We start from the raw sequence: 27,756 nt of genomic DNA on the forward strand, positions 1-27,756 counted from the left end.
GTGGTCACCCTACCTTTCCAGCACATTCATCCGTCACGTTCCCAGTCCGTTGAAATTTTTCAAACAGATCCTTTATTGTATCGCTTTTTGGTCCTTTGGTTACATTAAACCTCCGTTGAAAACTTCGTCTTGTTGCAACAACACTGTGTTCTAGGCAGTGGAATTCCAACACCAGAAAAATCCTCTGTTCTAAGGAATAAACCATGTTGTCTACAGCACACTTGCACGTTGTGAACAGCACACGCTTACAGCAGAAAGACGATGTACAGAATGGCGCACCCACAGACTGCGTTGTCTTCTATATCTTTCACATCACTTGCAGCGCCATCTGTTGTTGAAAATTGTAACTACTGTAATTTCGAAAGTTTGTCCGCCTGAAAATGTACTGTTGTCCCAAGCATATTGCAACAAACGGTGTATTTCTATCGCTGCTCGTTTAGTTTTTATTGCCGTTTCAAATATACCGGTCATTTTTGAAACACCCTGTATATAAACAAAGATGATGTGACTTACCATATGAAAGCGCTGGCAAGTTGATAGAAACACAAACAAACACATTCATACACACAAAATTCTAGCTTTCGCAACCAATGGTTGCTTCGTCAGGAAAGAGGGAAGGAGAGGGAAAGACGAAAGGATGTGGGTTTTAAGGGAGAGGGTAAGGAGTCATTCCAATCCTGGGAGCAGAAAGACTTACCTTAGGGGGAAAAAAGGACAGGTATACACTCGCACACGCACACATATCCATCCGCACATACACAGACACTGTGTATATATATAGTTATAATAGAGGGAAACGTTCCACGTAGGAAAAATATATCTAAAAACAAAGATGATGTGACTTACCAAATGAAAGTGCTGGCAGGTCGACAGCCACACAAACAAACACAAACATACACACAGAATTCAAGCTTTCGCAACAAACTGTTGCCTCATCAGGAAAGAGGGAAGGAGAGGGAAAGACGAAAGGAAGTGGGTTTTAAGGGAGAGGGTAAGGAGTCATTCCAATCCCGGGAGCGGAAAGACTTACCTTACGGGGAAAAAAGGATGAGTATACACTCGCACACACACACATATCCATCCACACATATACAGACACAAGCAGACATGCTATTGTTTGAAGTTGTTGATCCACAATGATCAATGTCAGTGTACTCGAAAACTGGCAGATGTGATGAACTGTGATCATTCCACCATGTGTAACATTTGCGTGCAGTGGAAAAGGTTAAAAAATTATGTGTAGGGGTACCGCATGCTCTGAGCCAGAATCTCAAAAATCTGTGTGTGGCCATATATGCATTTCTGCTTGCTCATCATCAGTTGGCTCATGAACAACACCAACCATTCCTATCCTGTATCATTACTGGTGATGAAAAATGGTGTCTTTACACTAGCATAAGGAAAAGAAAGGAATATTTGAGCTGAAAGAAAGCAGCAACTCCCTGTACAAAGACCTGCACACATCCACAGAAGATTACGTTAAGCATCTGGTGAAACAGCAACAGTGTGGTGTACTATGAATTGCTTCCTTGAGGTGTAACCATCAGTGTTGACATTTATTGTCAACAACTGAAATGTTTTGCAGAAGCAAACCAAGAACAATGACAATGAAGATGGTGTGAAGTGATACTACTCCACAATAATGCCTGCCCCCCCCCCCCCCCCCTCCTTCTTTCTGCTAGGCTAACAAAAAGCACTAAATAGGAATTGGGTTGGGAAGTCATTCCACACCCATCTTATTCACCTGATCTTGCCTCGTCAGATTCTCATCTTTTCCACTCTCTATTGAACAACCTTCAAGGAACTTACTTTCTGGATGAAAATGCATACCAAACAAGGCTCAATGAGTTCTTCACCTCAAAACCACATGATTTTTACAGTTACCCTAGCACTGGCAGACTGTTGTAAATAGTGAAGGAAAATATATATTTGGTGACTAAAATCTCTGTTATGTGTATCTGTTGTGTATATTAAATTTATGGAAAAATGCTATGAACTTAAGCTCCAGCCTAATTATATTTGTGCTTTAAGACTTAATAGCATTATACTGTTCTGTAGTTAACTCTGTTCTACAACTGCCTGGGTAGTCATGCAGCCATGCATATTAATGTGCCACATCCAGGGCAGGGAGTTTTATCAGCATCTGATTGAATCCACCCTGTGGTGGTGTCAGCAAGCCTGGATGTGGTTTTTAGGTAGCTTTCCACATCCCACTATATGAATAATGGACTGATACCCCAGTCCTGCCTCAGTTATATGATTCAAAACATTGAGAAAAGCATTTCACACTTTTTCAGACAGTTGGGATGCACATACTCTGTCTCAGTCGGGGATTTTTTTTTTTTGGGGGGGGGGGGGGAGGTGTAATGGGTTGGCATGAGGAAGGGCAATTAGCCACCCGTTAAATTAACCATGTCAGATCTGTTAATAACCATTTCAATCCTGAGCTGATGCAGGATAAAGTCTCAAGAAAAAGAAGAAAAGAATTAACTCTAGCCTTTAATACCACCAATCAGAGTCCAGATATGTGCACATTGTGAGCATTTCTCCAGGCCTAATCAATTGTACTTCAGTGAATTACTACGTAACATCTTCCAGTGTCTATAGTTGTGTATAGAAGTTAGTTTCTTTTGTAATTTAGTTTATTTTACTATTCTTTTTTATTTCTTTTTAAACAGATCATCTGATGGTCACTTTCTTAGAACTCTAAGCCAGTTATGATATGATTTGTGTGACCTAAGATTGAAAAATACAGTAAAAGACTTTCACTGATAAATGTGTACTTTCTCAGATTCAGATGAAGGCCAGTGGTCTGCATACATTTCACTTAAGTAGCTCAGATATTCTTCATATAGCTTTGAAAAGTGACATGGCAACCAGGTAGGAAAAGGAAAATGTTCCTTAGAAGAGTTTATGAAAGATGTCCACCACATGTTTTCTACCATACTTTGTGTATGTAGAACACAGTTTATGATCATTCATACTGACAGTAATGCAAAGACTTTAGAACAGACAGATGGTTCCTGAGGTCAATGACATCAGAGTTTGTGAAGTGAATAGCTAGCCAAAAACAAATCCAGACCATAGAAAAGTCATCCAAAGTACATACAACAGCCCAGGGAGCAATCCAAACCGCAAACATAATAACGGCAGAGTCAAAACTCTACTGCTCATCAAAACTCTACTGGTCAATGGTGTGTAACTAAAGGCTTCAAAGACTAGTGAGACACTGGCTGGAAAGTGGCTTCTCATGTGGGAAGAAGCTGCGGCTGGAGTACGTAGCCCAAGTGTCTGTGACCTGTTCTCCACACTGATTATCAGGATGGCTGGAGAATATGAAACACTGTCAGATACTAAACACCTCCTCATTGTAACCGGCACTTAGGGCTGGAAAAAGCATGGCCCATGATGACCTTGTTAAGGAAGGTTAGATGAAAGATGCTGGAAACCCCGATAGAGGCTGGTGCAGAAGTTTATTGGTACAGCTGACTAGGTTGGTTGCCAGCACAGGCAGTGTGATTGCCAACTGATCAGTAGGTTCTGGGGGCCACATTTGTCCTACCTGCAGAGAAGTGGGTGTCAGGCAAGTAGGAGAAGGTAATAATGATTGGATCACTGTGGGCACCTGAGTATGAAAGCAATCCACCTCCATCTATTGTGTGGTAGGGGGTCTCTGGCATTGGTGAGAGCCAAAAGTGGCCTTGGGGGTGGAAGTGGTTCCACCTCCATTAGCTCCCATTGCTGGTCATTGTCTATGCCTTGTCAATACCAAATACACAGTTGGAGGCTGTAATAGTACCAAGCAGGCTGTTGGGCATGCATTTCCCAGGAATGGTTGTGTAGATCTTGCCCTATCAGCAGTTGTAGGGAAAGGGGGTGGCACAACATGTTGCAGCTGGAACTGATTTTGATGCCTGATTAGATGCCCCTGGCTAGGCACAACCTCAAACATTTACAACTCCCTCTAGCAGAAGATGACACCTCGTGTCCACCTGGGGTTCTGGCCAAAAGTACTAGCCCAGATGTTGGTGCCTCTGTGGTATTATGGCTGTGTGTATGGGTGGTGGGCCTGCTGAGCCATGCACAGCAATTCAAAGAGTTTCTGAGGTCTATGCCTTTGTAAAATTTCATTTGGGCTTTGCCCATTTATGGGGGTGGAGCTGGTGAGTGTTTTCCCACAGTAGGCTCTTGTCATTATCTTGTGTACCTGCAGTTTGAAGGTCCTGACAATCTGCTTGGCTTCAGAATCATGTGCAAGATGGAAAGGGACATTGGTTAGGTGCTCAACACCAATGATGGGCTCAATTGATTATGGGCATTTGCTTGCCAATTCCGTATGGTGTGTTCTGTGGTGGTGTCAATGCCAGGCCAATACATGACTCCATGCTATTGCCTTGATTCTGCACATTCCCCGATGTGCAGTGTGGAAGAGCTTCAATACATGTGGGCAGAGAGTGGAAAGAACTATCACCCAGCATACAGAATCATCTGTAGCTAACAAAATGGTACCCACATTGATATTCAATCTGCTCTGTATGGAAAAATAGGTGTGTCATTCCCTGTCAGTGCACTTAAGCATGTTCTCCAGCCACCCCTATCATATACCAGATAGTACCCTTCAGAATTGTGTTTCACGGGCCATTTATAGTGCTATGTATCATGCTGTAATTGGAAAACTGTCAAGGATGTGTGAATGATTTGCATCTAAGGCAAAATACACTTCATTCCTGTCAAACTGCACCTGGGACGTATGGCAAGGGGAAGGTGCATCATCATTTGAGTGATGTGAAGTGAGACAGTTGTGGATCACATAGTTACAGTTACTTAGGAACATTACCTACCATTGGAGCCACTGTTCTGTCTCATTGGGAATTTTTGAATGCGGACTAAACAGTGAAATGAGGGGCATGTGATAGGTGATAAATGTGAAACATCCTGATGCCATATATGATGGCCAACACCTCGTTCTCAACTTGCAAATAATTTCTCTGTGCTGCATTTAATATTTTAGATGCAAATGCACTTGACTATTCCTTGCCATTGGCATGTTTATGGGCAGTATGGCATCAATTCTATAGTCTGACATATCAGTGGCAAGTGTTAAACATTCACCAGGCTGAGTTGTTGCTGAGTGAGGAGCAACATAAGGCATTTTTTAAGCTGCAAGAAAGTTTTCTGGCATGCCTCTGACTACAAAAATTTAATGTCTTTTTATGCAGGTGGTTAAGTGGATGGAAATATGGGTCAATAAATTTCGCATAATAATTTACATTGTCTAGGTGCAACTGTAATTCTCTGAGGTTCTTCGGAACTGGATTGCATCCACATGATCCTGTGTGGGTGTGTGCCATTCTTTACTCATATATGTCCTTGGCAACTCTGCCAAAACAAATTAAATTTTTTGAGGTGAAAATGCAGACCATGGACCTGGAGCTGCTCAAACATCAACTGTAGATTGGATTCTATATGGAACATCTGTAGGATGTGCAGGTGCTGCTCGCACTTGGTCCCACTAATTAGCAAGTAATCTAAATAATTAATACAGTTGGGGATACCTTGGATGAGTTGATGAAGGTATCTCTGAAATATTGCAGAAGCACTTGTAACCCAAATGGCAACCTGTTATAATGATACAGGACAAATGGCATATTAATCACGAGAAGCTGCTTCACCTAATCATCTGCAGGAATTCCAGAGTAGGTGTCAGTGAGATTGATCTTTCAAAAACTTATGGCCCTTAGCCAATTTTGTCAATTCCTCCAGCCTAGGACTTGGATACAGGTCAATATTTGCTTGAGCATTGGTGGCAAACTTAAAATCATTACAAATTCTAAGTGATCCATTTGGTTTTCTAACTATGACCATGGAATAGCCCGCTGACTACACAAACTGTGGATGTAACTCCCATACTTTGTGGCTGATCTATTTCTGCTATAACTGCCCATGCATAACGAAAGGCACTGAAAAAGCTCTACAGAACTTAAGCATAGCCAATAGCTTTAAGGATATGTGGGCCTGGAACCCTGTTTTGCAAACCTAAAGTGTGTTCAAACAATTGCTTAAAGTGCACACATAATGTATCAAGTTTTGTGGAAGGTATTACAGTTGAAAACAGATTCACCCGGTCCTGTATTTGGAAACCAAAAAGCTCAATAGTGTCCAAAGCAAAAATCTTAGTTTCTGTCAAGAGTTGACTACTAGCAGGGTTAGCTGCCAAGCTACATTTTGACACTTAGCTTGGACTGTAATCTGACCCACAATGAGATTGACTGGTCACTGTATGTCACTACTCTGTGCTGAGGGGACCTCAGCTGTAGAGAGAAAATCTATCAGTATGTGTCTTCATCATTTAGAGACATGGCCGCACCTGTGTTCAACTGGAAATCTGCCGTCATTCCATTGCTGCATGAGCCTCTGCATCTCATTTGCTGCTGCTGTTGGCACCAACAAGATAGCATGTAGTGCACTGACAGCCTATGTTATTTATGTGTGCTGGCCAGGCAAGCACTCACTAGGTGCCCTGGTTTGCAGCATGCAAAGAAGGTGACATCACAGAAAGGGCAGTGACGCTTTTGATGCTGTGGGTTGCAATCTGGACATGATTTGATGTCACAATCTTTTCTGGGACTCTTTGAAAATGTTGAGGAGAAAACTGTTGCATGAACCTCTGCTCCTTTTTGACATATGAACAGTGAACAAATTGTTTCTGTTTCTGTGTGTCTGTCAGTAATGAGGGCGATGGATTGCTAATTACTGCATCCTATGTCACTGGACTGTCAGATGAATGGGTGTTCATTAAATCGTATGATGATGTTGACTGGAAGTCATCAGCTGATCATAGAGCACAACTGTGACAAATACTACTAACAACATTGACACAACAGGAATTGTGAAACATAGCTTGTGCTCATGCAGTTACATCATGAGCTTTGGCAACTTTTAGCATGTTGCTCAGGATGGAACCACATGACTCTAAAGCATTCTTACTAACTTCTCTGTCAGGAGTGAGAAATATAATATCATAGATTATGCATTCTGCATATGACGTGTAACACTGTTTACAGAAAAAAATCACATTTGTGTGTAAAATCATGCAAGTCAGCAGCCTAAGCTGTGCAGAATTGCTTACGTTATTTAACACATTGATTAAACTTGATCTTACATGCAGTGACGTGGGCTTGATGAGCATATTAGTCAGTTAGCAAACCTAAATCATTAGGAAAACTCAAACTACCAGGATCTGGGAGTGAACATAGTTTCTGCACCATTTTGTGCAATTACTAGAAGACAGTAAGTGTGCACTGATGTTCAGGGTCATTTAGTTGACTTTCCTTACACTGAAGAACAGAAAGACATTAATAGACATCCCATTTCTTGTATGGAACATTAAAGCAAGGTGAAGTGTGACACCCTCTGGTATCACTCAGAAGGGGTAGGACCACTCTAAAGTGACCCGGCTGAGCAAGGGTGGGGCTGACTGGTGGGCTGGTGGGTCCCAATTGTAGACTGATGGCATAGAAAAAAACACTTTATTCCTTTTCAGTTACACATTTCTCCATTTTCAGTGTGAGGCAGACGTGCACCACTCCAACACAACAGGCCAGCAGTGGTCAGCAGATGGCTAGCCTCCACTCCAGCAAGACAATACTTGTTTCAATACAAATGGATGCATACCTCAGTCTAGGCAGCAAGCTGGTGGTCCATCAGTAGGCTTAGGCCCTGATGTCAGTGGTACTCTTTGTCTTCTTTTTGTGTCTGCCTTCTACTGTTGAATGCCTGTGTTCAGGTAACTCAAACGTGGCTTGCTTCTTCTGTGGTGATGAGGGAAGGCCGTCATGCACGGAATATGTCACACTGCTTCCAGGCAGGATTGTGGCTGTGGCATGAGCAGATGGTAGGTCTGCTGTGCTGTGGCACCAAGGCCCACAGGGTGGACTTAGTGTGAGAGATATCTGCCCTGACTTGGTCTTGAACCCATGACACCATGAGGCAGCACCCAGTTGTCTCATCATCTAGGATAACCCTGGTGTCGTAATGGTGCATTTCCTGCAGTGTACCCTGGCTCCTGATCAAGCAGCTCATAACATCTACATCTACATCTACATTTATAATCTGCAAGCCACCCAACGGTGTGTGGCGAAGGACACTTTACATGCCACTGTCATTACCTCCCTTTTCTGTTCCAGTCGCATACGGTTCGCGGGAAGAACAACTGTCTGAAAGCCTCCGTGCGCGCTCGAATCTCTCTAATTTTACATTCGTGATCTCCTCAGGAGGTATAAGTAGGGGGAAGCAATATATTCGATACCTCATCCAGAAACGCACCCTCTCAAAACCTGGCGAGCAAGCTACACCACGATGCAGAGCGCCTCTCTTGCAGAGTCTGCCACTTGAGTTTGCTAAACATCTCTGTAACGCTATCACGGTTACCAAATAATCCTGTGACGAAACACGCTGCTCTTCTCTGGATCTTCTCTATCTCCTCCGTCAACCCGATCTGGTACACTGTTGAGCAATACCCAAGTATAGGTCGAATGAGTGTTTTGTAAGGCACCTCCTTTGTTGATGGACTACATTTTCTAAGGACTCTCCCAACGAATCTCAACCTGGTACCCGCCTTACCAACAATTAATTTTATATGATCATTCCACTTCAAATCGTTCTGCATGCATACTCCCAGATATTTTACAGAAGTAACTGCTACCAGTGTTTGTTCCGCTATCATATAATCATACAATAAAGGATCCTTCTTTCTATATATTCGCAATACATTACATTTGTCTATGTTAAGGGTCAGTTGTCACTCCCTGCACCAAGTGCCTATCCACTGTAGATCTTCCTGCATTTTGCTACAATTTTCTAATGCTGCAATTTCTCTGTATACTACAGCATCATCCGCGAAAAGCCGCATGGTACATCCGACACTATCTACTAGGTCATTTACATATATTGTGAAAAGCAATGGTCCCATAACACTCCCCTGTGGCACGCCAGAGGTTACTTTAACGTCTGTAGATGTCTCTCCATTGATAACAACATGCTGTGTTCTGTTTGCTAAAAACTCTTCAATCCAGCCACACAGCTGGTCTGATATTCCATAGGCTCTTACTTTGTTTATCAGGCGACAGTGCGGAACTGTATCGAACGCCTTCCGGAAGTCAAGGAAAATAGCATCTACGATCCATAGCGACACACATCAGTGGTGCCGACATGAGCGACCACCTGCAGTTCTTGCCCTGGCATAGTGACACCATCCTGCACACTCCAACTACTACCGCTACATGTTGCATGTTTCACAGAGTACAGCTAGCCTGTCTTGCAGTCCGTTTGTGTACATGTTGCTATAAACTATATGTCGCCATAAAGTGCTTACCAGCCAGTGGTAGTTTCTTACAAAGTTTTACAAGTTCACCCAAATTGGGATAGTGATGCTACAAAGGACAGTGCAGAAACTGCAGCTGCCGATAGTTGGTTTTGCAGCAGTTGTAACAGCAATTTCTGCTGTTACTGGTGGAATCCCCACTTTTTTTTGTTGATGTTGTTGCAGTTGTTGGTGCTGCTGGAAGTTCCACTGTTTTTCTTGCTGTTGTTGCAGTTGCTGTTGGTGTTGCAGCTGTAACTGCTGCTGCCACAAATTTATAAACTTAGGGTCCGTGCTTCACTGGAATAGTTGCATGATGAGAAAGCTCTTGTTGCCAGTTTTCTATTCTACTCTGCATAGGTAGAATGCAGATTATGATCAGTCTTACTGGCAGTAATGCAGAGACAGGTGGAACAAATACATGGTGTCTGAAGTCAATGATGGTGGAGCTTACAAATTGAATGGCTAGCCAGAATCAAAGCCTACAGCATACCACAGTCATGTTAAGCATATATAACAGTCCAGGAGCAATCCAAATCACAAATGTCATACACAGAAAGTCAAAACTTTACGTTCAATGACACATAGCAAAAAGCTTCAAGGAATAGAAAAAGACTTACTGGAAGTGTCAGGCTGTGGTAGTGACAGGCAGTCTCATGCCAGTGAGTGGTTCCACATGACATGCATGGTAGTAAGCTGAGTCTGGATTATGTAGCACGAGTATCTCTGACCTGTTCTCCAGATTGGTTCTTGGGCTGGCCTTAAGTGGTTAACTTTGAGTTCTCAATATAGATTCCTTGCATGAAAACATCAACTGAACTGCCATGTGTGCTCTTGTGTGTTTGTTTATATCCTCAGTGGCAACAAGTACTCTTTTTTTCAGATTAAAATGATAACTCATAGTCAAACACAGCTTCAACAAACTTGAACATTTTTGAAGATATGATTCTGCCAGTGTCATTAGTTTTCTTAATGCTCTAGGGACAAGCCATGTAGCTCCTGCATTGCGTGGATTATATTCGAAAAAGACAATCAACATAGGACCTACATAGGCTGCTTCTCAGCTTTCTAACTGTATTCTGATATTTGTCTTTTGTCTGCAGTCCATGTAAAAATATTTTATAATGCTTTTACTACAACAAAAAAATGCAGATGGCAACACTTTCACTTGTATTGGTGGAAAATGAATATAGACAACATTTTGTGCTACTTGCTTTGTTCCCCTTTCCACCATGCACTGTACCTCACAATGTCGCACACAAAGCAAATAGCATTGATTGTTGTCTGCTACACACTTTGTATTTAGTTTCAAGACAGCATTACACTGCAGCACTAAAAAACAGGAAAGTTCTAATTGCCCAGATGCTGAAAAAATGAACTATTGTTTCACAGATGAGACCATTTGCTGTTTGTGAAATGGGAGGACAACAGGAATGTATTTCTTTTGATGAAAGAGCACAAAATGACTGCAGCCAATGTCAACATTTGAAAAAAATTATTAATGACATAGAAGATGAAACCCACCTGTATTTTGGATTATAATAAATACAAGACAGGTCTGGACTACAGCTACCATCTAATGGGCTACTATGGTTTTGAGAGGAAACAAATAACACTGGGATAAAGCTTTTTTTTCATGTTTTCATGACAATGGTTGTAAATTTGTATATTTTATATAAAAAGTCAGGGCGTACTAACAAACACCTTGTTGAATTTGTCACAAAATTGGCAACTGCTTTGATGAGCATAGGAGGACTGTTTGAATCAACTTCCTCTCAAAATAATTGACCTATAAACAGACTCAAGGAAAAACATTTTCCTTAAGTGCTTCTGGCTAGATGAGAATGTCAAAATGCCCTCTGAGGAGTAGTAAGCCTTGTGCAGAACAAAGCAAGGGGAAACTGTGAAAGTGACAAGAAAGGATACAAGGTGTTATTGTGAAGAATGTGATGTAGGGCTTTGTTTTCCAAAATGCTTCAAAATTTTTTACATTAAGGCAAATGTAACAAAGTAATTTGCTATAAAAAGCTAGATTTTAAAACAGCTTTATTTTTAGTACCAATAACTTCTAATTATATATCCATTTAGGAAATGAAATATGGAGCAGCCTTTTTGTTGTTATGAAGACAACATATTTTCATTTAAGTATGAAGCAATTGTGGCTGATGTAAGAATATGTATCTATGCACCATTTCTTAGAAAAATGGCCCATTTTTCAAATGCCGTAAACTGACATAAGCTCTGTGCAGTAGAACATGCTACAAAAAATTCAGAAAATCTTTGAGAAGCACAGTATCTGCTAGCTGTCCAGTTTTAAATGTTAAAAAAGTTTTCTGACACCTTGGAAACTTGTCAATGGTATATTCCAGTCTGTATTGGTCTTGCAACACAAACAATAATTTTATGTAATTTTTTATGAAGGAATGCCAATTAAAATGAGTAGCTCAGATGCAAAAGCCACTAACTGTGTGATAAGAGAAACTGAAATAGTCGCAAAAAACTCAAACCATCCAACCTATTGAAGTTGAATGCTTCATTTCTTTTTTTTAAGTAAGTAAAAAATAATTAATTACTCAGTATTAATAGCTGAAATCTGCAACTATGTTTTATACATAAAAATCTTAAGTCAAATATTGACTTAGCAGTTTTTGCACCCAATTCATGCAGTTCTTGGGTTTTGCAAACAGATCAAAACATTCAGTTGCAAAACCAGCTGTGCGGTGATACGTTAGGAATGATGGAAGGATCTATATCTACATCTACATCTACATGGATACTCTGCAAATCACATTTAAGTTCCTGGCAGAGGATTCATTGAACCACCTTCACAATGCTCTATTATTCCAATTTCATATAGCATGTGGAAAGAACAAACACTTATACCTTTCCGTACGAGCTCTGATTTCCCTATTCTATCATGGTGATTGTTTCTCCCTACGTAGCTCGGATGGAATTTAATTATTGTGAATATAAACAGACTATGTGGAAGTGATATTTTTTTACCAGGAAAAAATGACGTATTTACTGTGAAAAAGAGAACAAGAATGAATGTTCAGCATTAGGTTAAAAGTAAAAACAGCATCGTGCTTTCAACATCACAAGATATTGTAGAAAATAAAATAAACTCCATATTGCATCTTAATAAAGCATCAACAAAATTTTAGAAACTGAAAAAAAATTGACAGTAAGTTGCATCTTAATTAAAAACAGCAACAAAAAATTCTAGAAAATGAAATTGGCTGGAAATTACTTTTAAGTGACATCAACGCCAGTACTGTCCATCAGCTCAAAATTGCTTCTGGCTTCTTCCTTGTTCTGAGGGTTGGCAGTGGCAGGAGTGACTCTAAAAGTGCCTTCCTGCTCATCAAACACCTGGGTGTAGAATTTGAGTTTGTCTTTGGCCACCCAGTCTTCACCAAAGTGGAGCTGCAAAAAGATTTTTCATGCCTGCAAGTATGGCTTCTGAAAGTTCTACATCTGCTGTGGGTGGTGTTGGGCTGTTTGCTTTGCTGAAATTTTTTCCTATCATCAGGATAATCTTCCCATCCACGAACTAGACATATCTTATTTTTGCTTTTCGTGAACATAAATTTTTTGGCTTTTTGAATCTGGAAATGCCAGCTACCAGTAACTTTCACTGAGCTTTCCACATATTCTTTCCATTCTTGAACAGGACATTCATTTTGTCCTAGATGTACTACTGTTAAAAATTTCTCAATGAGGTGGATGTATACAGACAGACAAGTTTTCAATTATGCTCAACTTGTGAAGTTGTCTTTCGATGTTACCAAAAACCCTGTCAAGTGGAATGAATGAGTGGCCCACTTTCGGGAACCACAGTTCTATTTCTTCTAGACTGATGGGAATTTCAAGAAGAAACCAGTGACATACATCACATATTTTGAAAAGTAGGCAGAAGTCTGTAAATGCAGGTAATTAAAAGGGATAATAAGTGTAATGAGTTAAGTTAAATAATCATGTAACATACATAAAAAGATGTGATTGAACCACATGATTGGTCAAATATCTCATTTTTTACTGCTAACACCCCCTCCCCCAGTGGTTACTTAAAATCCTCCCCAGTGGACAATTCCTGCAAAACATAAACTGGGAGTGATTTGAAACAGTGTAAGTGTAGTGCATAGCACAACTACACATGATCGCATACACTCCTTGCTGTTACCTGCAAGAGCTACTGTATTTAAAACAAATTTTCTTTAGTTTTGCCATGCACTGCACTTATACTTTGTTGCCAGATAGGTACAACTTTCAGTTTTGCAGGAATGGTCCATTAAATTGGTCAGACTGTGCCACTGTGTAAAGGAGGGCATAGATCGTACCACAAATTTGTTGAGGTTATGTCATAACAATTACTGTCAGCACAGTTTTTGTTGCATAAGATTGATTTAATAAAACTGACCAGGATGGCTCTTCCTTGTCTGGGAGGGACTACTGCCCTCAGTCTCGTTCTTGTCATTTGCAACTACTATGATGGGTTCAACTTCTTGCAAAGTACCTACTATTTCCATTTCTTCCACTTTGTTTCCAGCATCTTCTGCATTTAAAAGTCCACAGAATCACTCATTTTCTTAAAAACACATATGGCAAGATGCTGATCAGCTGAGCTGTGCTTACCAGCTTATGTTTCAACAATGCATCTGCAGCAAGAGCTTCATTGTTGCCTATGTGTTCTCTCCAACCTAACTCTGAATAAGAAAAATAGCCCTTCTAATCATAACAAGCTGAAAGGTACCTCTGAATGTCTAGACTGGTAAGTCAGAAATCAGTTGGCATACTTTGCATCTGGACATGGGGCAGTGACTGCGATGCCAGTTGAACTTGGTGGGTTTTGCAAATGTTGGATATTAAGGGGGCTTTGCACCCAATGACAACTTGCAGTTAGTGGCTTTTGCAACCATTCATGGTTTTCTATAGCCATATTCAACAGTTTCTAGTGCATTTTGCACTCTGAAAACTATTCCATCATGTAGGCACTGAAAAAATCTGTATGGCAGTGTGCCCAACTCAAAATCGACAAAAAATGCATTTATCACTTTTTGCATCTGGGCTACTCAAGTGGTACCACTTAACACTACAAAATGCAATAAATCACAGGCTTAAAAGCCAGTATAAATATTTGAACAGAAGCAAGCATCCATTCATATAGAGTAGAGAATTACTTTGATATATAACTGCTCTTGATGCTCTCTGCCCAAGCTGAACATTTATATTCAAGAAATAATAAAATTCATGTTCATAACTGCTATTAAGCCAATTATAAATTTTTATCACATCCAGATGCTTTTTACTTTGGAAAATTATTGATTATATTCATAGATACAGATAACCAATGTAGGTTTAGCACTGCATTTCTTTACTAATGGAAAAAATTTTTGGTTAAGGTACAGCAACAGCACACACCATCTTGGCATCAACAACATGGTGATACTGAGAGTGAGGATGCATGGCCTGCTCACCATACTGCAGATACTAGAAAAGATGATTTTTCATTTAGAGGAACTGTGGCTGAAGAGACACCATCGTGGGATTTTAAAGATGCTCCAGTGGCGCCTATTGCTAGGCTAGAGTCATTGGATGAACTTGATCAAGGACAGGTAATATGATGTATGCTTTATGTATTTATGAGAGCACAAGTTTCTCTTTGCACAACTGGAAGTAATTAGGATTATGTGTGGGCTTGAATGCTTGCATGTATTCATATAATTAGGGATGTGAGAAGCAAACAGTACATTTATTCTGTAATGAACTTTGATATCTACAATCTGGTGCTGTTGTAAAATAGTGGTGAGATTTGCAAATACAATACTAGAAGGACAACACAATTTCACTGTTCACTACTGAACTCACCACTGCTTTAGAAAGAAGTAAAATCCACAACTGTTAAGCTACTCTTGAGTTACTTAGAAGACATTATTTGGGACAGGTACAAGAAAGCATATTTTGAAACCTTGCCATATATCTAGCACAATGTTCTGAATTATAAAACATGACTCCACCAAGAGAAAGGGAACAGGAAGCAGCAATAATAGATTAAGGTATTCTGTATTCTGAATACTAGCAATTTAACCATACTGTAAATATATGTCTTCTTATCTCCATTTAAGTTTCTCATATTTTAGCTTCTCGTAACTCTACTGTTTTCCACTTTTGCTAATTTTCCTCATTGTCAGTTACACAGTCAACTCTGAGTTTGTCATCATTCTGTTTCTAAACCTCCTGTGTCTTAACTGCATAACTGTGAGGCCTCTGTACCTAGGATGGACTAAGAACTGCTCAAACATGCTGATTCAGTTATGTGCTATGGTAAGGAAAGCAGACAATATTGGTAAGCACACTGGGCAGAAAATTAGTCGTACCAGGAGACGACATATTAATACCATGTAACATCACATGTAACTTTGACAGTGGCCTCACCTTGTTGAGGAAGAGAGTCCATTCTTCAGGTATGCCACATCTAGCTGAGGCCACTCATTGATGATTAAATCCCATAGAGCTACCAAATGGAAGGTATGTAAATTGCTATTTTCCATCTGTGTCATAAATAATCCGAGATATTTTCTGTGGGATTAAGACCAGGTGATTTAGCAAACCAGACAAGGCACAGTAGGGTGCTCCAGTGTTCTTTGAACTGGGAAAAAAGGTGTGCAGACCTGTGAACACAACTGTTGTCTTCTGGCAAGATGGGAGTGTAACTTAATCATGGAGATGTAGAGATAAGGGTCACACATTTTCACAGGGAATGTTGAAATAAACATGCTGGTTCATTTTTATGGTATCTGAATGAGTAGGACCATGTTTTGGTATGTAAAATACCTCCAAAACACCACAGAACCATCTACAGCCTGAACTACACCTTCCACTCACTGTCAGTTAAATGCCTCACTGTGCTGTTGATACAATCAGTGCCTTGTGTCATTAGAAAGGAGGAAAAATCACAATTAGTTGCATCATAATACATGCCTCTAGTCAGCTATTGTCTGGTTTCTGTACTGCTTGGCTCATTAAAGACATACAGCTTTATGTGCCTCTGCGAGCAATAGCCTTTTGTGAGGTACCCGACTCGAAATGTCCATTACATAGTGTTCCCTTCAGAAAGTTCATTCATAAACTTGTGGAAATGCACTTGCTTTCACTGACAGCAGTAGTTCCTGTTGAGTCTGAAACTGCTTATCATTGACAGGGTGTTACATGAATCTTTGTTCACTAACAGTTAGGAACATTCTAAGACCACTGTTCTTACACTATGTTACATGGCTGTGAGGGGTCAACCATATATTGTAGACACATTCAACAGTCTGCATTGATACACCACTAAAATAGGTAATTTTATTCATGGTGTGGTCATAGGCATGTTCAAATATGATAGCTCTTTCCTGCTATTCCGTCGTGTCTCCATCTTAGTGCATTGATTCCATAACACTGATTCGCATATAACACTATTTCATTGCCTGGACATATGAATGAGATGGAGGGTTAGATGACCATGGGGTACTAGTTTTCGCCTTCCAAAGAACTTAAAAGTGACCAGTGTGCTCTTTTAAGGGGGTGATGAGCATTTTGTATCATGAGTTTATGATTATCATATTCATAATCATTGGTTTCCTAATGGGTACATCCTCACCACAATATCTTTGATGCATTTAAGGAACATGGGGTCTTATTCCAGAGCATATTGGTAGTGGACTAAGTAATAAAATGAGAATATGAGATTCTGAGTATGCTTTGAAAGAGAGTTTTAATAAAATACCTTCAAGAAGTATGGATGCTGTGCCTCATGATATGGGCACAGGTCATACACTAGTTTAAATGGCACTGAACAGGTACACCATGTGTTTACCACTTTCTGAAAGTGCATTCATAAAGCCCACAAAATGTAAATTTTCACAATGATTTTGTCATCATAAAGCTAATGATGCTGCCTTCCACACATGAATTCATCCATGTGCATGCTGCAAAGTAATGCCTCCAAATGTTTTATGTGAAAACTCTTAAAGCTATATAAATAAAACAAAAATTATTAACATTCTGCATCTTTATTCTTCATATCTACAGATCTGCAGCCCTCTGCCACTAACAGGCTCCAGATTGTCATGTGTGACAAGACAGTGTGTAATGTAGCTATATCATAGCATGAGAAATGGTGTACTGTAATCAATTTTCAAATTTGAAGACTTTGTCCCTCTCCTTCAGTAAGACAATGGCAGACCACACATGAGTGCTGCAACATTTGCAACAATCTGACACCCTGTGTTCCCTGTCATCGATCGTTCTCCGCATGGTCCCAACTTGGACCCATTTTCTCTGTTTCCAGAGTTTAAAGAACACCTCTGAGGACTTCATTTTGATAGTGATGAAGTGGATCAAGAGGTGAGGTTGTGGCCCTGGCAGCCAAGTCAAACATACTACCGTATTTGTATCAATAAAGTGGTCTCTCATTGAGAGATGTGTGGTCATTGGTAGGGTGACTGCATTGAGAAATAAATATGTAGACATGAAGAATGAAGATGTAAAATGTTAATAACATTTGTTTTACTTAAAAAGCTTTCAGAGTTTTCATATAAAAGATTTGGAGGCATTACTTTACAGCATGTCCTCATAGATGAGAGATAGTTCATGTATGATGGTTGTTTTAGCAGTCAGAATAGTCACTAACTCGCAGTTACTGTTAGATGTCTCTAAAAAAAAGGTTCTTTTTTATAGACATATCCATTTTATCTGGAACAGTTTATAATTATTCTCCAGGATCTTGCTTCTTTCAGCACACTTATCTGGATGAAATTACTATCAGTTTCTACATATCACTCTTAAGGAATACTTGTTCTCAATAATTTTTGTTTCCTGCATGTAGGATCAAAGGCACATTTCAGTGTTTATTTGGGAGCTTAGCTAACTGCCAGTTTGGAGGAACTTTAGGTATGTCAGTAAGGATGAATATAATCTGTTGTGTTACCAGTGCATTTGCCTGGTTTAATGGACCTTTATTTCCTTTTCTGTGGTGTAATGTTAAGAGTGTATTGGATAAATGGTGCAGGAACAAATTCATTAAAGTACCTTAACATGGGAAATGGCATCAAACTGTCATTTGTAGTGGAAAGTGGTTACTTAATTACTCAGTCAAAGTCTAAAGATCTTTAAATATAAGTAAGATTCACTAAATCACAATAACACAGTGCTACATCACATGGGAGTAAATAGCAAAAAATTTCCAACTGCATGCATTGTAGAATTCAAAGCAAGTATGAGTTTGCACATTATGATTATCTCAGGCGACATCTAATCTAGGAAGTTAAGGTTCTGATATCAAAAACAGGCCTGGTAATAGTTCCTGGTGGCATGACCTCAAAGCTTCAAGTAATGGATGTTGTTGTGAACAGATCTTTCAGTGATCATCTGTGACAGCTTTAGAGGGAGTGGCTTATTCAAGGAGATCATGCTCTCACTCCAGGGAGAAATCAAAGAAACATTGAGTATCCACAGTGTCATAGTGCATCCTTAACTGCCAGGAGCAGAATATCAAGTGAATCCAGGAGCAGAATATCAAGTGAATCCACAATGAAATGATTCAAAAAGTAATTCAAATGCAATGCCATGGATGGCTCAGAAAATGACATAAGGAGCAGTCAAAAAGTTTTCCTTCAAAGGCCATACAGTCCAGAGTCGGTATCCCAATCAGGCAAAATCATTGCGGGCATAGAGGCAATCATCCGACAAACACATTAAGTTAAAGATGCCCATTTGGTAAAGCACAGTTCTGCTGTGTGAAGAAGTCAATAACTGCCTGCAGTACTTTGGGGCAGGTGCTCAAGTGTCTCCTAGTTCATTTGGTGTAACTTCTGCATTATGATATTTGCAATATGCAGACATGCATTATCATGAAGAAGCAAAACAGAACTTGGCACACCATTCCACAATGGTGGTTTTTGACAGATGTGCTGCCCCATACACAGTCTTCATTCTCCAGTGGATGTCTATTGGTGTTTATGCTTCACCAGCCAAGAAAAGAATAACAGTACATTGCTCCTGTTTGGACGCATTTGATAATAACATTGCCATAGTTTACATATTCACATTACCACACATGTTAGAAAGGCGTGAATGCACACTAATCCCTTGCCTACATGTCTGTGCTTATATACTCACACCAGAGTGATGCTGTGTTGCATATATACTGCAGCAGATGGAAGTTTTTATCAGCCCTTAAAATATTTTGTGAATTTCAGAAGTTAATTACTTCTTGTATTTAAAAGAGGGCATTTGGGTTTGTGTTTCTGTGATAAAATCAATGATTAATAGAATAAAACCGTTTTAGTGTATTATGTAAACCTCAAATTTGTAAAATATATATGTTTAAATAAATTTTGTAGTTGCCATATGAGACAATTGATATGTGTGGAGCTATAATTTAGAATGAGAGGTAGGTTGCATGTCAGATATACACTGATCATCCAGAACAATATGACCATTAACCTACTATTGATACAAAGCTGTCCAGGTGATATCAGTATCACTTGGCGAGGAATGAATGTTACTCAGACACATGCACAGTGCATGTAGTATCAGTGAGTGTGCTGTTTGTGTGTAAAATGAGGAAGGCACATGATCTATCTGAGTTTGACCGAGGGCAGTTGTGATGGTCTGCACAAGCATTTCAGAAAATGCATGACTTGTTGGGTTTTCGAGGAGTGCTGTGGTGAGTGTCTTCAGCATGTGGTGAAACCAAGGTGAAACAATGTCCAGATGTTGTCGGTCTGGACTGCTACCCTTCATTACAGATGTTGAACGTCGTAGTCTGGGCAGAGTGGTAAAACAGGACAGCTGGCAAACTGTGGCAGAAATAACATCAGACTTTAATGCTGGGCAGAGTATAAGTGTGTCTAAACACACAGTGTGCTGAACACTCCTAACAATGGGCCTCCACAGCCAACAACTCATGCATGTGCCAATGTTATCACCACGACATCGGCAACTATGACTGAAATGGGCAAGTGACCATCAGCACTGGATTTTGGCACACTGTGCAAAATGTTGCATGGTCTGATGAATCCCAGTACCTTCTTCATCATGCTGATGGGAGGGTGTGAATCCTTTGTCTTGACACCTGTACTGTGGGATGCAGATGAGCTGACGGCAGCTCCATTATGATCTGGGGAACATTCACATGGGCATCCCTGAGTTCAGTGGAGCTTGTGAATGGCACCATGATACCCAACGATTATTGTACACTGGTTGCAGACCATGTACACTACTTCGTGATGATGTGATAGCTGTGGCATTTTTCAACAAGATAATGGGCCATACCACAAGGCCAGAAATGTGTTGGAGTGGTTTGAGGAACACAGTGGTAAGTTCCACCAAATTACCAGATCTGAAGCCGATTGAACACATTCAGGATATGATTCATTGTGACATCAGAGCTCATGGCCCCTGTCCCCAGAATTTATGGGAGTAAGGTGACTTGTGTATGCAGACATGATGCCAACTCCCTCCAGTGAACTACCAAGGCTTCATTATATCCTTGCCATGATGCACTGCTGTTGTTATCCATGCCAAAGGTGCACATACCGACTGTTAGGTAGGTGGTCACAATGTTCTAGCTGATCAGTGCATAGTGGTTAGCCACAATCATGAACTGTCAATGAGAAGCTTAAGAGAGCATCTTGTTATTTATTTAAATGTTGTGTAGACCATATCCTCAATAAATGCAAAAAGATGCAACATCCCAGATATACAAAAAGTGCTCAAATATGCATAAAATTTGTGAACATTTATGTGCTGATATAAATTTCAATTGTTACATTTATCCAAGATCTCAATTTTACTACAGATTTAGTTGTTAAAGACAAACAACTTTTTGTACCATTAAAGATATTTTATTCCTTGAAATACATATATTGCTTTCTTAGATTAACAATGAGTTTTTGGCAACTTATCTTTATGTCCCCAGCATCATTACTTATTCTTATGACAAAGCTATTTGACATTTTAGAATATAATTTGGTATATTTGGCTGTTCTACATCTACATCTACATTTATACTCCCCAAGCCACCCAACAGTGTGTGGCGGAGGGCACTTTACGTGCCACTGTCATTACCTCCCTTTCCAGTTCCAGTCGCGTATGGTTCGCAGGAAGAACGACTGTCTGAAAGCCTCCGTGCGTGCTCTAATCTCTCTAATTTTACATTCGTGATCTCCTCGGGAGGTATAAGTAGGGGGAAGCAATATATTCGATACCTCATCCAGAAACGCACCCTCTCAAAACCCGGCGAGCAAGCTACACCACGACCCAGAGCGCCTCTCTTGCAGAGTCTGCCACTTGAGTGTATTAAACATCTCTGTAACACTATCACGGTTACCAAATAACCCTGTGACGAAACGCGCCGCTCTTCTTTGGATCTTCTCTATCTCCTCCGTCAACCCGATCTGGTACGGATCCCACACTGATGAGCAATACTCAAGTATAGGTCGAACGAGTGTTTTGTAAGCCACCTCCTTTGTTGATGGACTACATTTTCTAAGCACTCTCCCAATGAATCTCAACCTGGTACTCGCCTTACCAACAATTAATTTTATATGATCATTCCACATCAAATCGTTCCGCACGCATACTCCCAGATATTTTACAGAAGTAACTGCTACCATTGTTTGTTCCGCTATCATATAATCATACAATAAAGGATCCTTCTTTCTATGTATTCGCAATACATTACATTTGTCTATGTTAAGGGACAGTTGCCACTCCCTGCACCAAGTGCCTATCCGCTGTAGATCTTCCTGCATTTCGCTACAATTTTCTAACGCTGCAACTTCTCTGTATACTACAGCATCATCCACGAAAAGCCGCATGGAACTTCTAACACTATCTACTAGGTCATTTATATATATTGTGAAAAGCAATGGTCCCATAACACTCTCCTGTGGCACGCCAGAGGTTACTTTAACGTCTGTAGACGTCTCTCCATTGATAACAACATGCTGTGTTCTGTTTGCTAAAAACTTTTCAATCCAGCCACACAGATGGTCTGATATTCCGTAGGCTCTTACTTTGTTTATCAGGCGACAGTGCGGAACTGTATCGAACGCCTTCCGGAAGTCAAGAAAAATAGCATCTACCTGGGAGCCGGTATCTAATATTTTCTGGGTCGCGTGAACAAATAAAGCGAGTTGGGTCTCACACAATTGCTGTTTACGGAATCCATGTTGATTCCTACAGAGTAGATTCTGGGTTTCCAAAAATGACATGATACTTGAGCAAAAAACATCTTCTAAAATTCTACAACAGATCGACGTCAGAGATATAGGTCTATAGTTTTGCGCATCTGCTCGACGACCCTTCTTGAAGACTGGGACTACCTGTGCTCTTTTCCAATCATTTGGAACCCTCCGTTCCTCTAGAGACTTGCGGTACACGGCTGTTAGAAGGGGGGCAAGTTCTTTCGCGTACTCTGTGTAGAGTCGAATTGGTATCCCGTCAGGTCCAGTGGACTTTCCTCTGTTGAGTGATTCCAGTTGCTTTTCTATTCCTTGGACACTTATTTTGATGTCAGCCATTTTTTCGTTTGTCCGAGGATTTAGAGAAGGAACTGCAGTGCGGTCTTCCTCTGTGAAACAGCTTTGGAAAAAGGTGTTTAGTATTTCAGCTTTACGCATGTCATCCTCTGTTTCAATGCCATCATCATCCCGAAGTGTCTGGATATGCTGTTTCGAGCCACTTACTGATTTAACATAAGACCAGAACTTCCTAGGATTTTCTGTCAAGTCGGTACATAGAATTTTACTTTCGAATTCACTGAATGCTTCACGCATAGCCCTCCTTACGCTAACTTTGACATCGTTTAGCTTCTGTTTGTCTGAGAGGTTTTGGCTGCGTTTAAACTTGTAACTAACTTTGTTGTTGTACCACAGTGGGTTTTTCCCATCCCTCACAGTTTTACTCGGCACGTACCTGTCTAAAACGCATTTTATGATTGCCTTGAACTTTTTCCATAAACACTCAACATTGTCAGTGTCAGAACAGAAATTTTCATTTTGATCTGTTAGGTAGTCTGAAATCTGCCTTCTATTACTCTTGCTAAGCAGATAAACCTTCCTCCCTTTTTTTTATTCCTATTAACTTCCATATTCAGGGATGCTGAAACGGCCTTATGATCACTGATTCCCTGTTCTGCACATACAGGGTCAAAAAGTTTGGGTCTGTTTGTTATCAGTAGGTCCAAGATGTTATCTCCATGAGTCGGTTCTCTGTTTAATTGCTCGAGGTAATTTTCGGATAGTGCACTCAGTATAATGTCACTCGATGCTCTGTCCCTACCACCCGTCCTAAACATCTGAGTGTCCCAGTCTATATCTGGTAAATTGAAATCTCCACCTAAGACTATAACATGCTGAGAAAATTTATGTGAAATGTATTCCAAATTTTCTCTCAGTTGTTCTGCCACTAATGCTGCTGAGTCGGGAGGTTGGTAAAAGGAGCCAATTATGAACCTAGCTCGGTTGTTGAGTGTAACCTCTACCCATAATAATTCACAATTGTGGAGTCACAGTAAGGGAGATCTCTCTATTTTGTACTGAATTTTAAATGTATTAAAGGAAGCAAAGCAGATGAGACTGGAGGACAAGAGTGAGGAGGTTTAGGAACTACCTGCTGAGTAGTGTTGACAACAGATAGCATTTAAGAATGTAAAAACTGAAAATCCTGTTTTTCTTGATATCATTTAAGAATGTAAAAACTGAAAATCCTGTTTTTCTAAAGTCCTAATTCATAAAACTGCTTAATGAATGAATTGGGTGAGCAAATGGTGAAGACTGAAGCTCAAGTCCAAATCCCAAATTTAACAAAGCTTTCTTTTTGCTTCCTTAAAATATACTTTTTTCGCAAAATTATTATTCCAATAACATGAATGATTTATTTATATGATGTGGAAGATATTCTCATTATTAACAAAATTAATGTATTTATTTTAGTGGGAACCACACTGATGTTACACTAGTATAGACATCCAAATTCACAGAAAGTAAATCATAGCTATCACTGTGCTGTATCAAGTGATACTGATGATCAAATAAACCTGATGCCAGAGCCTAGCCTGTGCTTTTTACAGCTTGGTCACATTCTCTACCTTGTGTAAACAAAGGCTAGTCTCTATTAGAACAGTAAACTGGTGCAACATATTGATCTACTGTACTGTAGCAACATATTGAACTATTATTTGCCAACAGCGGACAAGTTCAGTGACACAGACCATTAATACAAAAATCGAAGAATGCACATGAAATATAATAAAGCTATTTATAACAGTGAAATACAGATTATTTTATGAAAAAATACATTTTATGTCAGGAAAAAAATCACAAAAATTGCTATGTGGATTTTTACCTCAAGTCCACAGAGTCAAAGCATGGCACGTTCACCACAGTACCAGTGGACTGGCTTACCAGCCCTTTATAGACATAACATGTTCAGCAATGCAGACAATTCTATGCCAATTTCCTCAAAAGGTGATAAGTATTAAGCTAAAACCTCAAACAGCCCACCGCCCCCCCCCCCCCCCTCCACCCTCCAAGCAGCAACAACTGTTTTATCCAAAACCATCACCACAGTTTGATCCAAAACCATCACTGACAACTGTCAGCAGCTCTTGTCAAGTGCACTGTTAACAAACATAAACACCAGTTTGTTAATTCTTATGTGACTTAATTATAACGTACCATCTTCCAGGACTCACAGAGTAGCAGCCCACGTGGTGCAACATCTGGCCCATCCACAACGGAAGTGAAAACATCAGATGTCTAGTCTACTCTCCACAAGTGTTTTCCAAGACACGTTCTTGTTGTCACTGAGAAAAAGACATACATGGACAAGTGAGCAAGAAACTCTTCAGGGAATCACAGCCCAAATGAAATGGACTGTTTTATAATAGTCAAAACATTGTCACAAGACAGTAGTGTTTTCAATAATTTGTATTTTTTTTAAACACGTTACAAGAATTTATATGAAAATATTACTTTGCATTGTAAAAAAAAACATTGTGCAATCACACAGTTATTCACTCATCTGATGCTGCCTGAATCAAATAATATGGTATTTTAAGGAATGATTCTTTAAAATTGGGATAAGTCAGTAGCTGTTAGCTATTCACAGTGCTTGGCAACACCACTAAAATGAACTAAGAAGGTGGTGTACTGGACAGAGTTTTGTATTCATAGGCAACTGAAAGTCAGCATAAAATAGAATAATATTCTAGTGTGTGAGAGAGGTTACAGAGGACATACTGTTGTAATCAGGACATCTGACTCACTGTTAGTCATGGACAATGGCTCACAGTAACATTAATTATACGTGATAACAACTTGCGTATGCTTTGGTCTTAACAATTTATATAACTGAATAAATAAATTTTCTTGAAGACTGGGCATTCATATTCACATAAGTTGATTTTTTCGCAGAAGAATTCTGTCTGTTGTTCTGCTAAATGTTTTGGAGGTTTGACATGAAATCATAAACTTTTGTCTATTAACGCCTTTCTGTAGGTGACTGCTGCAGACATGAACATGCAAGACATTGTTGCGCAGTCAAGGAAGCGATGTTTTAACTTGAGCTTTCTTGTGAAAAGACACAGGTTACCATTTCATAATACACATGTTTCTTTCTCCTTTTGGCATTACTTACTTTGTGCTTCACAGTGACAGGCTTTGCACATTAAAATGTAGTGGATACTTGTAAAAGGAACATAATTCCTAGTTTTATATTATGAAACATTCTTTGAGACTTCTTTTTATTTAATTTTCTATCACATTTGGACATTCAAAGCATTGAATTAGTCTCCTATTTTGATACTAGCATTTTTTAGCATACATGCATAGCTACTATATGCGTTTACAAAAGTTATTCTTGTTCTTTATAATACATACTAATTAATTAACCACATCTATTCCATTTTCCATTTCATGTAATAAAATGGATACTCATTTATTTGTCCCAGTAGTATTCACAGACAGTCCATTGTTGAAACAAACTTACACTCATAATAGTGAGTTTCTGGAAAGGAGCCAATAAACCACAAGTGACATAATCATGTTCTCCTACATTTAATGAGATTTTGGTTTGGGAACAACCACTGCAATGTTTTGCAACATATTGCATCATGTGGTGCACCAAAAACCTAGTCCAAAACACCAAACAAATTTTGCTAAAGAAGATAAAATTTTCTGATGATTAATTTTGTACCTTCACTGTAAGTAATATTAACCTTCAGAATGACATGCTCAAATATATCATTATTTATCACATTTAAATATACTACTCTATATGTTCAAGAAAATATTGGCACATGTGTCTTATAATTGTCCATTTGCCTCACATTTTGCTCAGTATTCATGGTCCCTGGTTTTGTTTTATGCAGACAGAAAATGATGTAAGTTTGTCGAAATTCTGAAATGGAATTCTTCATTCTTTCCAACTTCTGTGAATAATGTATTATTATACTTGTATCAATATTTCAGTATTTTTGTGAAGAGGGGAGGGGGGAAGATATCAGTTAACAGCAATTGATAACTTACAGACCTCTGGGACTGATTTATGAGAAGAGAATTTAGTCTCATGCAACCTTCATGTGCTATCAAACAGAAAGTCAGGCAAACTATCCATAATGTCACTGTAAGCTGGTTTTTTTCCTGTAGTGCTTGTGATTACATTTATAAGAAATACAAATTTCTTTATTTCTAGTGACACAGTACTTACACACCTGTTAGTTTCTATTCTTTATTGGCTCACAAAACCCCTGTCTGAATGTACAATTCATTTACTTTCTATGTGTTTGTTAAGGTTTACACAGTATATTGTGTAGACATTTGACACAGAGAATTTGGTTTCAAACTGATACATTGTTTTCAGAATTTAGTTTTAGTGTTAAATATTTATACATATATGATGAAAACTGTGATTAATGTCCTATAATCTGATACAGTATTATATAAATTTATTTTATCCTGAAGGTGCCCAAACCTACAAAAAGTTATTCACACACACACACACACACACACACACACACACACACACACACAAAATGAAATGGAATCTCTGTGCAAAGTATTTGTTACCAGATTTTCATATTCTGCAAATACAATTACAAAAAGCCTGTCCATTACACATGGCATAGTTATACTTTCCAATATCAGTATGATTGCAAGCTACAGATTCTACTGGAAACTTATTTTAGAAAAAAGTATTTTTCAAGTCAGAAGTATTTTATGAATTTCAAGTGCTGTACCCTCTAGCCATCAGATTAATATATTTTCACATTCTAGTTAATCTTTTGGTACACTAAGAATAATTCATAGCCCATAAGTATGAAGGTGAAAAATTTTGACTTGTCT

At 39.4% G+C, this 27,756-nt stretch overlaps 1 protein-coding gene across 1 annotated transcript in view; it reads left to right on the top strand.

Annotated features, from left to right (window-relative positions):
• The window catches only part of LOC126248621 (potassium voltage-gated channel subfamily H member 2), a 963,280-nt gene extending 935,953 nt beyond the window's left edge, over positions 1 to 27,327 (top strand). Inside the window, exons 20-21 of the mRNA XM_049949786.1 lie at positions 14,764 to 14,976; positions 25,100 to 27,327. Of these exons, the coding sequence (XP_049805743.1) occupies positions 14,764 to 14,976; positions 25,100 to 25,174 (288 nt within the window). The 3' untranslated portion in view covers positions 25,175 to 27,327. The remainder of the gene's footprint in view (positions 1 to 14,763; positions 14,977 to 25,099) is intronic.
• Positions 27,328 to 27,756: the final 429 nt, after the last annotated feature.

Source organism: Schistocerca nitens, chromosome 3 (assembly GCF_023898315.1).
Source record: "Schistocerca nitens isolate TAMUIC-IGC-003100 chromosome 3, iqSchNite1.1, whole genome shotgun sequence".
NCBI lineage: Eukaryota > Metazoa > Arthropoda > Insecta > Orthoptera > Acrididae > Schistocerca > Schistocerca nitens.